This window comes from Sycon ciliatum, chromosome 1, assembly GCF_964019385.1.
Source record: "Sycon ciliatum chromosome 1, ocSycCili1.1, whole genome shotgun sequence".
NCBI classification, from domain to species: Eukaryota; Metazoa; Porifera; class Calcarea; order Leucosolenida; family Sycettidae; genus Sycon; species Sycon ciliatum.
In genome coordinates this window covers 76758594-76770746 of record NC_088643.1, presented here as the reverse complement: position 1 = coordinate 76770746, position 12153 = coordinate 76758594, and the positions used below count along the sequence as shown (strand labels likewise).

General features: G+C 46.4%; 1 protein-coding gene across 1 annotated transcript in view; it reads left to right on the top strand.

Annotated features, from left to right (window-relative positions):
• The window catches only part of LOC135805554 (WD repeat-containing protein 19-like), a 36069-nt gene that overhangs the window by 19120 nt on the left and 4796 nt on the right, over positions 1-12153 (top strand). Inside the window, exons 24-43 of the mRNA XM_065319605.1 lie at positions 109-178; positions 760-863; positions 1191-1262; positions 2113-2150; positions 2660-2757; positions 3484-3545; positions 3853-3921; positions 4273-4314; positions 4899-5008; positions 6137-6194; positions 6580-6650; positions 7067-7142; positions 7610-7692; positions 8523-8663; positions 9239-9328; positions 9646-9770; positions 10232-10341; positions 11059-11127; positions 11521-11598; positions 11862-11958. Coding sequence (XP_065175677.1) covers positions 109-178; positions 760-863; positions 1191-1262; positions 2113-2150; positions 2660-2757; positions 3484-3545; positions 3853-3921; positions 4273-4314; positions 4899-5008; positions 6137-6194; positions 6580-6650; positions 7067-7142; positions 7610-7692; positions 8523-8663; positions 9239-9328; positions 9646-9770; positions 10232-10341; positions 11059-11127; positions 11521-11598; positions 11862-11958 — 1663 coding nt within the window. The remainder of the gene's footprint in view (positions 1-108; positions 179-759; positions 864-1190; positions 1263-2112; positions 2151-2659; positions 2758-3483; positions 3546-3852; positions 3922-4272; positions 4315-4898; positions 5009-6136; positions 6195-6579; positions 6651-7066; positions 7143-7609; positions 7693-8522; positions 8664-9238; positions 9329-9645; positions 9771-10231; positions 10342-11058; positions 11128-11520; positions 11599-11861; positions 11959-12153) is intronic.

Here is a 12153-nt window from a genome sequence, read left to right as displayed (position 1 = left end):
TCTCTGGGAGGACCCCTGGACGCCATTTCAGCTGTCGCACCTCCGGGGATGTGGCTATTAGTTCTGAGCTGTGTGTGGATTTTGTCTATTTTGGACACATGTATTCAGGACACGTTTGTTGTCTGGGACCAGAAAAGCAAGGGAACAACTCACATCGTCAATTTCAACACAATTCGAGGTAGGCCATCAGTTAGCCTGGGAATGCTTGAATACTGAGTAGAGAACAGCCTGAACTATTGAAAGTCCAGATTCTTGGCGTTCAGCTCTGGAATACGTGTAGATTAGATTAGATTAGATTATACTACAGCCGTTGCACTGTTCATGGAAGCACTGCAGCATGGTAGCACATCCGAATACCGACTAACGTTCAGTTTAGCTCCCTCAGTCAGTGCAAGGGCTTTGTTATCAGACTACTAGTAACGTTATGTGTGAACTTCAGCTGTCTGAGATTTTCCAGTGGACCCTCTATTTGTACTTCCTTATTAGAACTATCATGCATTATCCTGTCAGATTCCGAGCAACGTTCACCCAATACAGGTAACAGAACTTCAGAACTACTATGAGCAACATTCACCCAGTATAGATGACAGGATTTGTGAACCAAGTCTACAGAATAGACAATCTAGTCTGCTGAAGTATTAGCAGATAGTGCAGTGGCAGTGCATTTACTCTCTTTTGTGCAGTATCCTGTCCATATGAACTGTTGTTGCCATCTGAACCCCCCCCCCCCCCCCGTTATGATCATCCCTGCCTTTGTAGAGCCGGACATTATGTCCTTGGATGAAGTTCACACGCTTCCCAGCAGCTATGTTCCACTACGCTTACACGATGGAGTTGTGATGTGCCTAAGTGACATGAATAAGGTATGCTACCCGAGGTATGCCATGCGGCCGCATTGGTTGTGCTAATGTATTTCCTGTGCTAATATAATTAATGACGTATGCTATGTGTTGATTGCGCATGCCGCATTCACTGTGTAAATTGCTCTCTTGTATTTCCGTCTACTGATTGCCATCGGGCTTTAGTCGTGACAGAAGATAAAGACACTAGACCCAGAGCACAGGGTATCACTTCTCGCTGTGGACCTACCGGTAATAGTGATTTAGTGCTTTAGAGTGTTGTTCTTGACCTGTATTTGGTTGTGTGTGCGTGCGTGCGTGTGTGCGTGCGTGTGGAATTCCCGTATGCAGATCACGTACGAACGTCTGGAGTCGCATTCTCTGCTGAACCCGTCGTTTGCAGATACATCAGACCCAGCACTGGTGAGGAGAGAATGCTGAGTCTGCATACCCTGTCACATGCTTGAGGGTTACTCACAGGGAAAGTCATAGCACTTCGTCTGGGTTTTTTCTCATTTTAATGCAAACACACCTGCTGTTACAGTACAAGTGTACTAGCAATATATGTTGCACCACTGAGCAGTTACATTACAAGTATACTAGCACTGTATATTGCACCACTGAGCAGTTACATTACAAGTATACTAGCACTGTATATTGCACCACTGAGCAGTTACATTACAAGTGTACTAGCAATGTATATTGCACCACTGAGCAGTTACATTACAAGTATACTAGCACTGTATATTGCACCACTGAGCAGTTACATTACAAGTGTACTAGCAATATATATTGCACCACTGAGCAGTTACATTACAAGTATACTAGCACTGTATATTGCACCACTGAGCAGTTACATTACAAGTGTACTAGCAATGTATATTGCACCACTGAGCAGTTACATTACAAGTATACTAGCACTGTATATTGCACCACTGAGCAGTTACATTACATCAGTGTGCGAGTCTAACCACACTTGTGCAATCTCGTTATTTCTATACGCTTTTTCGTGGTCTGCATGCTTTTAGCTGAAAGGTGCAGAGATGCTTGTCCTGCTTTGTAGTCGTTTTATTCCGAGACTGGATCCGAAATGTTTGTTTCACGACTGGACCTGAAGGTTGTTTATGGGCGGACGGACTACCTGGCTATTCGGTGCAAATCTGATGTGAGAAGCTGATGTGAGAAGCTGATGTGAGAAGCTGGTGTGGGAAGCTGGTGTGGTGAACTGCTCAAAGCCAGTGCCTACATGTACGTTTGCTTTGTGTGCTTGCAGATGGAAAAGATAATGGAGAGAGCATTGACTCTGAATAGGTGAGCACTTGCACAGCGCAGGAGTCCTGCAAAGTTTGCCACTATCTTATCTATTGACTGATGTCTGTACACAAGCCGAGTCTCCCTGCATGCAATCTGTACAGATCGCCACCTGTCCGCACACAATGTGTGTTGTCTTAAAAACAAAAGCATCACAGAAGCAGCGCATCACTCCACTGCAAGTTGTGTACGTGTGTGTCCGGAGCTCCTCAAGGTGGATGTGACCCTGCACCTCTACTTGCCTCTTATGGCTTGCTTGATATGTGTATGCTATGTTCTCATTGCGCGATGCCTCAGCCTCCATGCTACATGTAAGATCACTCTTCTTGAGTCTTCAAGCTATTCACTTCCAGTTTGTGTATAGGCAAAGCTGGCTGGTATACCTACTTTCAATGCACGCTTATTGTCACTGAACATATCAGTGCTATTCAGGATTGACTTGTTATTGCCAGAACCCCCCCAGAGCCAGAGCTCTTACTATTAGTGTGTGTTGTGTTGTTTGAATACAGGCTGGATGATGCATGGAACGTGGCCGTCCGTCTTGACTCGAACAACGGCTATGAACGCGTGGCCTGGGCAGCTATGGTCATGATGGACCTTGACATGGGTAACTGACTAACTAACCTGTGTTGGCATTGCAGTAGAACACATTACAGCAAACAGCAGGTGTAGGGTACTACCCCATGCCCCGCCAGTGGTGCCGTTACATCTTTCCATTGGTGTTGATAATGTTCCAGACATGGCACATGAGATGACGAATGCGGATGCATCATTCTTCGCAAGACATCTGGAGATTGCGCACCCAGTCCAGCAATGCCATGCACAGTCAACACATAACAGTCAACACATAACAGTCAACACGCAACACAACTACAGTAAAACGTGTCAAGGCGACCACTCGGATAATGCGACAACCTGTCCTAGAAGACCACTGTAACGGGCCAGGACCAAGGGATGCTATTTCCAGTTAGACGGCCCTGGATAAGGAGACCACCTGGTAACAAAGACCACATATTGAAGGTCCCTTGAGCGGTCGTCTTAGACAGCTGTTTCACTGTACTGTACTACACCAAGGATGCGCTGTGTACACCGTGTTGTCGGATGATTGCGCTGTACACCATGTTGTCGGATGATTGCGCTGTATGCCGCCACACATGTACATGACGTATGTGCAGGCATGAAACTCTGAGCTACGATACCCACGGCCTAGCCTTGACCCACTGGTGTACTGTGCACACACAGTGCTACACATGTCAGCAATATGCTGTAGATGGTTGCTAGCGGCTCCTGCAGACCACGCCGTCTACTTCTGTGCTTTGTCCTTGCCATGTAGCATTGCGCTGCTACCGTCGAGTCAAGTCACCACACCGAGTCATGGCACTGGAGAAACTTCAGGTAAGGAAGAGTATCTCTTACAGGCTCATACCGGCTCTTGCTGGATCAGTGCTGCTATGACTGAACCAAGCAGACAGTTGATTCTCTGTCCATCTTTGAGAGTAAAGTGTTATTGACACTGACACACAGTCGTGTACTTGACAAGTACATTACATACCCGCATCGCAATAGTGCTGCTAAGACTGGAATGCAGTTTGCGAGGCCTTACCGGCTAAGTTATCCTATACACCTGCCGTCTTCTTCAGCTCAGCTGTGGGAGGGTCACAGTGACGCTTACACACACTGTACATGTATCTTTACGCTGCAGCTTGTTGATGACATACAAAGCCTGAAGGGCTTTCTCTTGGTGCAGCTGCAGGAAATCGACCCTGCACAGGTGAGCATTAGCTGTTGGTGTGTCATCTCCGCAATCCTATTGTCCTCACAGAGCCTTCCTTTGTCCGGCTGATTGGCAGCCCACTCATACACACGTGTACATACACACTGGATCATGTCTTTGACTTTGCTTGGCGATAAAGTTTAAGAGATCCATGCTCTTTGCATGCAAGTGGTAGTACGTACAAGTAGACAAATCTGGTGCGGCCATTCATTGATGTGGCGTATTTTACCTAGCATTAACAGTACAGCCCTGATGATCACATGACCAGTGCTGCATGCACATGATTACATGTGAAAAACATTGCCAATGGTCTGCATGGGTTTATGTGTGACATGTGTGCACTTACAGATGTTCTTCTTGAAGTCGAGCTATCCACTGGAAGCACTCGAGGTAATCACAATTATTCTCAGCACTCCCGGCCCATCACAGGGCGGGACACACTGGCGATCTACTTGCGCTGCGAAGGTTGTAAAGCTTCGGTGCAGTGTAGGCAATCACCACTGAATGAAACGGGGGAAGTGTCCAGTTCCTAGAAGCTAGCAAGGTGCCTCTGGTAAAACAAAATCTGGTGGAGTATTTACACGCCTACTCAATTTTACATGCATGGTACATGGTTACACAGAAGATGATGCTGGCAATTGTCACCAAAGTGCTGCAAACCTCTTACTCACCTGGAGGGGAAAGGCCCCATTGGATTTAGTTGTGACCTTTTTAAAGGTTTCATGCCGAATCAATCATCAGACAAATGATAAGATATGTGGACATATTTTGAAGTACCAAATATTATTGCGGCTCAGTGGTTAGAGCATCGCTGGCTTCCAGCGAATGTCCCTGGTTCGAGTCCTGGTGGTGACAGTCAATTTTTATTTTAGACTTTTTCCCATTTCCATTCCCTCAACTAATGAAATATTTGATGTACATGTTAAATATTGTTGTCTCCTACTGTTCATCTCCCTGTATTGACATTGCCACAGCTACGCAAGGATCTTGGCCATTGGGATCAAGCTCTGCAGCTAGCCAAAACACTGGCGCCTGAGCAAGTGCCGCTGGTCTCCAGAGAGGTTGCACGGGACATGGAATTACGGTATGCTTACCAGCCTAGTGGACACGGCCTGATATCAATCATGCTCAGTAACACGTATACACGGAGCGGTGTGCTCAGTTGCATGCTCAGTAACATGTATACACGCAGCGGTGTGCTCAGTTGCATGCTCAGTAACACGTATACACGCAGCGGTGTGCTCAGTTGCATGCTCAGTAACACGTATACACGCAGCGGTGTGCTCAGTTGCATGCTCAGTAACACGTATACACGCAGCGGTGTGCTCAGTTGCATGCTCAGTAACACGTATACACGCAGCGGTGTGCTCAGTTGCATGCTCAGTAACACGTATACACGCAGCGGTGTGCTCAGTTGCATGCTCAGTAACACGTATACACGCAGCGGTGTGCTCAGTTGCATGCTCAGTAACACGTATACATGGAGCGGTGTGCTCAGTTGCATGCTCAGTAACACGTATACACGCAGCGGTGTGCTCAGTTGCATGCTCAGTAACACGTATACATGGAGCGGTGTGCTCAGTTGCATGCTCAGTAACACGTATACACGCAGCGGTGTGCTCAGTTGCATGCTCAGTAACACGTATACACGCAGCGGTGTGCTCAGTTGCATGCTCAGTAACACGTATACACGCAGCGGTGTGCTCAGTTGCATGCTCAGTAACACGTATACACGCAGCGGTGTGCTCAGTTGCATGCTCAGTAACACGTATACACGCAGCGGTGTGCTCAGTTGCATGCTCAGTAACACGTATACACGCAGCGGTGTGCTCAGTTGCATGCTCAGTAACACGTATACACGCAGCGGTGTGCTCAGTTGCATGCTCAGTAACACGTATACACGCAGCGGTGTGCTCAGTTGCATGCTCAGTAACACGTATACACGCAGCGGTGTGCTCAGTTGCATGCTCAGTAACACGTATACACGCAGCGGTGTGCTCAGTTGCATGCTCAGTAACACGTATACACGCAGCGGTGTGCTCAGTTGCACCTGTAGCAGTAGTCAAAGGAAGAGAGTATTTGTTGCCAAAATTATTACATGGATTATGCAGAAAAGTGTTTTGAAGAGTGTTTTGATGCATGTATTGTATCAGCCGTTCGCATTCACTCCTCATGTAGTACGTGTCTTTTTCTTCTGTTCTTTTGCCCTCAGTGCTGACTACGCCAATGCTCTGTATCACTATGAGCGAAGTCTCACAAAGAACACTGAGGTACACTAACTGTTGGTTAAAACGATACGTACGTGCATGCCGCCGTGGTGTTTTTGCCACACTGTCTTGTAACACCATATATGGTATGTTCTTAGTTACTATGGTGACGTTAGTAACACTGTATGTGATTGGTGGTGGCGTCAGTTCACTGTACAAAACTAGCATGCCCAAGAACTGTACAAGATAAATACTACTTGAAATTGGCATGTCAGTGTAGACAGACAGTGACTAGCTACATGCTGTTGCATGGATACATTAGCATTGGTGTCCTCTTACCCTCTTTTTGATGGTTAATTTCAATGCCTTCCCTTCTTGTTCTATTTTGTCTAACACCATGACATGGTATTAACCTCCCGTCTCCTTTCTCTTTCCCTTTGCCTTGCAGCAAAGAGAGCACAATGAAAAGTGCCGCAGCGGCATTGCTCGCACGGCGCTTCGTCTCGGAGAGATCAGGAAGTATGTGCTGTTGATGCATGAGCAATAAATTGCCGTCGATTTCTTTTACTTCGTAGCTGCTTGCTCATGACAAACCATGGTGGGTAGACAGTGCCGGACGGGATTGCGAGTGCATGTACTGTCATTGAACTTTGGCTAGTAGTAGCCGATGCAGCTCAATACTCTCTTTATGATCCGTTACTCCCATGAAATAATGGTACTGAGCAAGCCATCTGTCTTGCTTACCTCCTGAAAAGCATTCACAGTATCCCTATATTTTCTGCTTTGGATATTACCGAGGAATCCCAGTGCAATTTGCAATATCATACTTCGAAGTAGATGATTGCATTCGAACACAACAGTCTTAAAAACAAACAAATGGATGAATGGTTATCTCGTGTGATGTTACATGTATAATGTTCGGCTTCTCTTGGCAGAGGCACATCTATGGCAAACGAGGTGGGCGATGCCAAGCTATACAAAGAGTGTGCGTCAATCCTGGAAGGAATGAAGGTCAGTGTCCCTGTGTTGTTGGTGTCAGACCAGGCCATCAGATGTGCGTATTGTACATACACTTGTGGCAGCAAATGGGATCATTAGACCTTTGGCCTCTACTGGGTTGACCTGACCTGTCCTCCCTACCATTTAAAATATCTGCATCTATAACGCCCAAGCCATGTGATGGTGGCATCTCACAGGAGGGGAGAGGTACTTCTTTACTTGACCAGTATTTAATTCCTTTTACCTGTGATAAAAGCTCATAAAACCGATCTTCAAAGTTCAAGCCATTATCTTTTACCTGGGATAAAAGCATAGAACATTTCAGCATACATGATGCCTTTATTTCAAAGCTGACTGCTGGTTGCAGTGCCAATTCATCATCACATTTTACCATGCGACATTCGTTATACCTACATAATTGAACATGCTTTTTCTTCACCTTCTTGGGCATGTGTTTCCTTCCTTGCTTCTGCGTGTAGCTATTTGCAGAGGCGGCTCTATTCTATGAGCAGGCCGAGGTGTGGGAGAAGTCCGTTACTTTCTATCTACGGGCAAAGAATTGGTGAGCACGGATTGCTTTTAGGGGAAGGGTGGTAGTGTAAGAATGAGCTGCTTTATCCATTTTTATTTCAAAGTAGTCTTCTTTTTGTCTTGCAATGTTGCTGTTGACGGCGCCGGCGTGAGGCGTGAGAAAGCACATTTGCTACTAGTATTTTAGTTGTGGCAAAAGTGTTCAACCCTTAAGAAGCTATCCAGTACATCTTGTTGAGTTTGCGAATGGCTTGAGCTTGAGTCATCAACGCGCGGCGTCGGGTGTTCTTTGGCGCCTTTACTCTCCCAAGAGAGTTAGCATCTAAGTTGAAATAATAATTGGTATTGGTGTCACTGTGGTTTGTTGAAGTTAGCTTGTACCCAGTACCAGTGGCCTGATTGTGTTTGAAGTAAAACCCGTTGCAGGGGAGTGTGTGCAGGGGAGTGCAGTGAGCATAGAGTGCGAGCCAAATGCGGCTGGAAACTATACACTAGTCCAAAGGCTTCCAAGTTTCTCAGTGGTAGCTATAAACATGGTGGACTACTTGACCTTTTCGTGACTGTCGAAACCGTTCGGCATTCTGCCTGACTTGGCATTCTTGGTGGTTGTGTGCAATGATAGTTTTCTTAGGATGTTTCCAGTGTTTGTTGTGTCATAGTGCTATAGTGTTTTATTTATTCAACTCAATCTCGTAGCATTTGCACGCAATGCTTATATGGAGAGCAACCCCAGAGATGAGGGCGATCATGACCGAGCCATGGCCAAAGTACAAAAGAAAAACAAGAAAAAAAGTGGAAAGAAAGTTTATTCTTCCAGACGATCCGCACAACCCTGGTTCCATGTGCCTTTCTTGCCTGCAGGTCCAAGGCAACAAGCCTGATAGACCGTGTCAGCTCAGCAAAGGTGCAGTCACTGTATGCCAAGGCAATGCATGCTAACAGCCAGTACAAACCTGCTGCTAAGGCGTACATCAAGGCAAAGGACTACGTGGCTGCTATTCGGTTAGTAACAGAAACTCAGACTGTTTCTATTTGTCAATCATAGCAGGTGGCTTAACGCATGCATGCATTTTAGTTTGTAATAATTATGTCATTGCATCCCGAGCGACCAATCAAACTAGGCATAGTGGGATGGTTTAAAAATCATGATTGAGAAACAGAGGGTACCAGGTTCAAGTCCTGCTTGGAAGCGGAAAGATTTTACCACCGTGCTGTTACCCACAGTAAGTTGGGAACTCGTGGCCTAGCATGAGAGTAACATAGATGCAGCAAACGGGATTTTTGGCTTTTGACCACTTTGCAATGGGTTTGATGGGTTTGACCACTTTGCAATGGGTTTGATGGGTTTGATGGTGGCGTTCCTGTGGATGGGACACCCCAGTCTGACTGAGTCTCATGAGAGGCGTGAGATACATTTATTTAAAAAAAATTCTGAGCACATTTCTTGTGTATCCTCCGTTTGAAATAGTTGCTACTGCTGCTACCGATCCTGTTCATGCTCATCCTGTAATAAAGTCGTTGCTACTGCTGATGGTGATGGTGTTACTGTTGCTGGTGTTGATGCTAATCCTGTGCAGGGTCTATCTGGATGACTTGAATGATCCAGAATCCGCTGTCAGAATCGTACCTGATGCGTCATCAACGGAGGCGGCTTCCTTAGTGGCCAAGTATGTGCGGCGTTGCTCAGTGGTACAGTCTGTGACATACTCATACTTTGTGCTCTCTGGCTTGTGGATCTATACTGAACGAATGCTTATAGATGTGTGTGTGTGTGTGTGTGTGTGCGTGCGTGTGTGTGTGTCAATTCTTCAGCCTTGCAAGCTGTTGAATGGTGCAATCCCAGCACAAGCTGCTATGGCTTCTGCTGTAGCATCGCTATCATCGCCTCCGGCGATGGGCGTCCAATGGTCCAATGGTGTGTGTGCGTGTGTGTCTGTCTGTGCACGTGTGTGCATGGGCACGCCGTGTGTCCGTCTGGTGTCAGGTACTTTTTGAAGCTGGACGAGTATGGATCTGCCATTCACTTCTTGATAATTTCCAAGCGCACGGAGGAGGCATTCCAATTGGCCAAGAAACATAACCAGATGGAAGAGTTTGCCGATATCATTGGTTAGTATATGCTCTGCGGATAGGGATTATAGGGATGGTGATGACCAAGTTAATGAACACTCGCAATATGATCACACAAGTACTCGTAGAGAAATAGCGTACCTCTGCTGACTTCTACCGACTTTTGCCGACTTCTACCGGCCTCCAACCTGGTAGAGCCGGTAGAGGAAAGGAGGATCTACTGTTTGCGGTAGAAACAAACGAACACACATCTACTGAAAGAAGTAGTTTCTGTGTACACAGCGTGTACTGCGGTGTGGTATTATCGGCGGTGAGACAGAGAATACAAGAATTATAAACTACACAAAAGAGTGCGGAAGCCAGTGCTAATTGAATTGGCAGGTGAATATCCGATCACAAGTTTCATTCCACTACTAGTACACGTACTACTACGAAATATGACAAAGAACACTGCAATACGTGCATGTATTCTGTGACAAATTCCTGTCGGATCTATGCAGGTAATGATGGCTCCAAGGAAGAGTACCGAGGGATTGCGCAACATTTCCAAACACGCGGAAAACCAGTGCAGGCTGGCAAGTTCTGGAAACTGGCTGAGGACTATCAGAATGTATGATATCAGTTTCCATCTACTGCATGCTGTATACCAATGTTGTTGTTGTTGCTGTTGTTGTTGCTGTTGTTGTTGTTGTTGTCGTTGTTGGCGTTGCGCAGCGCTCGGCGTTTGCCGCTGCGTGCAGACTGTACAAGTTGCGCCACTGCGCGCACGAGTGCATGTATTTTCTCCTTTTTCTCTGTACGACACCAGTACTCTTTACATTGTGTTCTGAATGTCATGGTTTGCAGCGGAATACGAGAATACGTACTAGTATTGAATAAACAAATACGGCCAGTTGAGGCAGCTCGACGCAGCAGGCCTGCTCGTAGAGAATCCAGTAGTGAATGCCGAATGCTGCTGTCGGATGATCGCTGAAATGTGTGAAACAGTCACTGAAACTTGAAGTTACAGCGACACAGCCTTTTGCCTCCGTTGTGTGCGTGTGTGTATGTGTGTGTGCACACGTGTGTGTGTGTGTGTGTGTGTGTGTGTGTGTGTGTGTGTGTGTGTGTGTGTGTGTGTGTGTGTGTGTGTGTGTGTACTGGTGTTGGATACATGGTGACCCACACAATAGGAATTGTAATAGGTTCTACACCTAGGTTCTACACCTAGGTTCTACACCTAGGTTCTACACCTAGGTTCTACACCTAGGTTCTACACCTAGGTTCTACACATGTGTCAGGTGTATGCTGACTAGCTGTATGCTGTTGTGGCGGTATGCACGTGTAGGCTCTTCAGCAGTACTTCACCGCTCCGCTTGATCAACTGGATGAAGCCGTTGAGGGCACCATTGACGTGGTGAGTGCAAGTCTTACTCGAATAGTGATTCTTGCAACTGCTGCTACAGAATTCTGCGCTGCTGTGTTTCCCCACTCACCTTCCCATCATGACACGTTAACTTTGTGTGTGATGATGTAGCACAGGGGCGTCGGACACGGTACGGTCACTACGGTATTGACCGTACCACTTTTTGCCCCAGGTACCCCGTGAATCAATAAAATACACTGATCTGGGATCTAAATTTCCATCAAATTTCCGAAAATTTCCGCTCAGCCACCCCTCCCACATGAGTAAATTGTACTTCAAATGGCTGACCGTATCACACTAAAATACCTTCCGACGTCCCTGTAGCAGCTCTGTGAAGTTCATGTGTTTGTGCTCATCTTGCTGCTGTTGCTTACCTCTTGTCAGGCAAGTAAATCCAAGTCTGATCATGTGCTGAAGCAAGTCATTAGCTATTTGATGGGCGAGAAAGATCAACAGCCTAAGGTGAGACAGATATCGTTCTTGTGATTTCGTTTGTGGCTGCCATAGTACCTGTCGTATCACGGTTGAAGCATGAGGACGTAGAACATTTTTACATGAACTGAATGTCAGCTGTATTTAACATCTCCTTCTCGACCTTGAGCACGTCGGCTACATGTACACATGCAAGGACACGGACTGAGACATTGTATGCATGCGTACTAGTATCCATTAATGTGTGTTGCCTTTCTTCCTTATTGCTTTTTGCTGCTGTTGCTGCTGTTCAGGATGCTAGGTACCTGTTCAAGTTGTACATGGCACTGGAACAATACAACGATGCTGCGCACACCGCCATCATTATTGCGCGTGAAGATCAATCATCAGGTAGGATGCACACCTTGCATTTGCAGACCCACCGTCGTTCACTACACTACATGTACTATCATACAGTCATTTGTAAGAGTCTCTCATGGCAGTCAGCGGAGAGGTTGTGCACAACGGACATTTGTAAGAATCTCTGGCAGTCAGCGGAGAGATTGTGCACAACGGACATTTGTAAGAATCTCTGGCAGTCAGCGG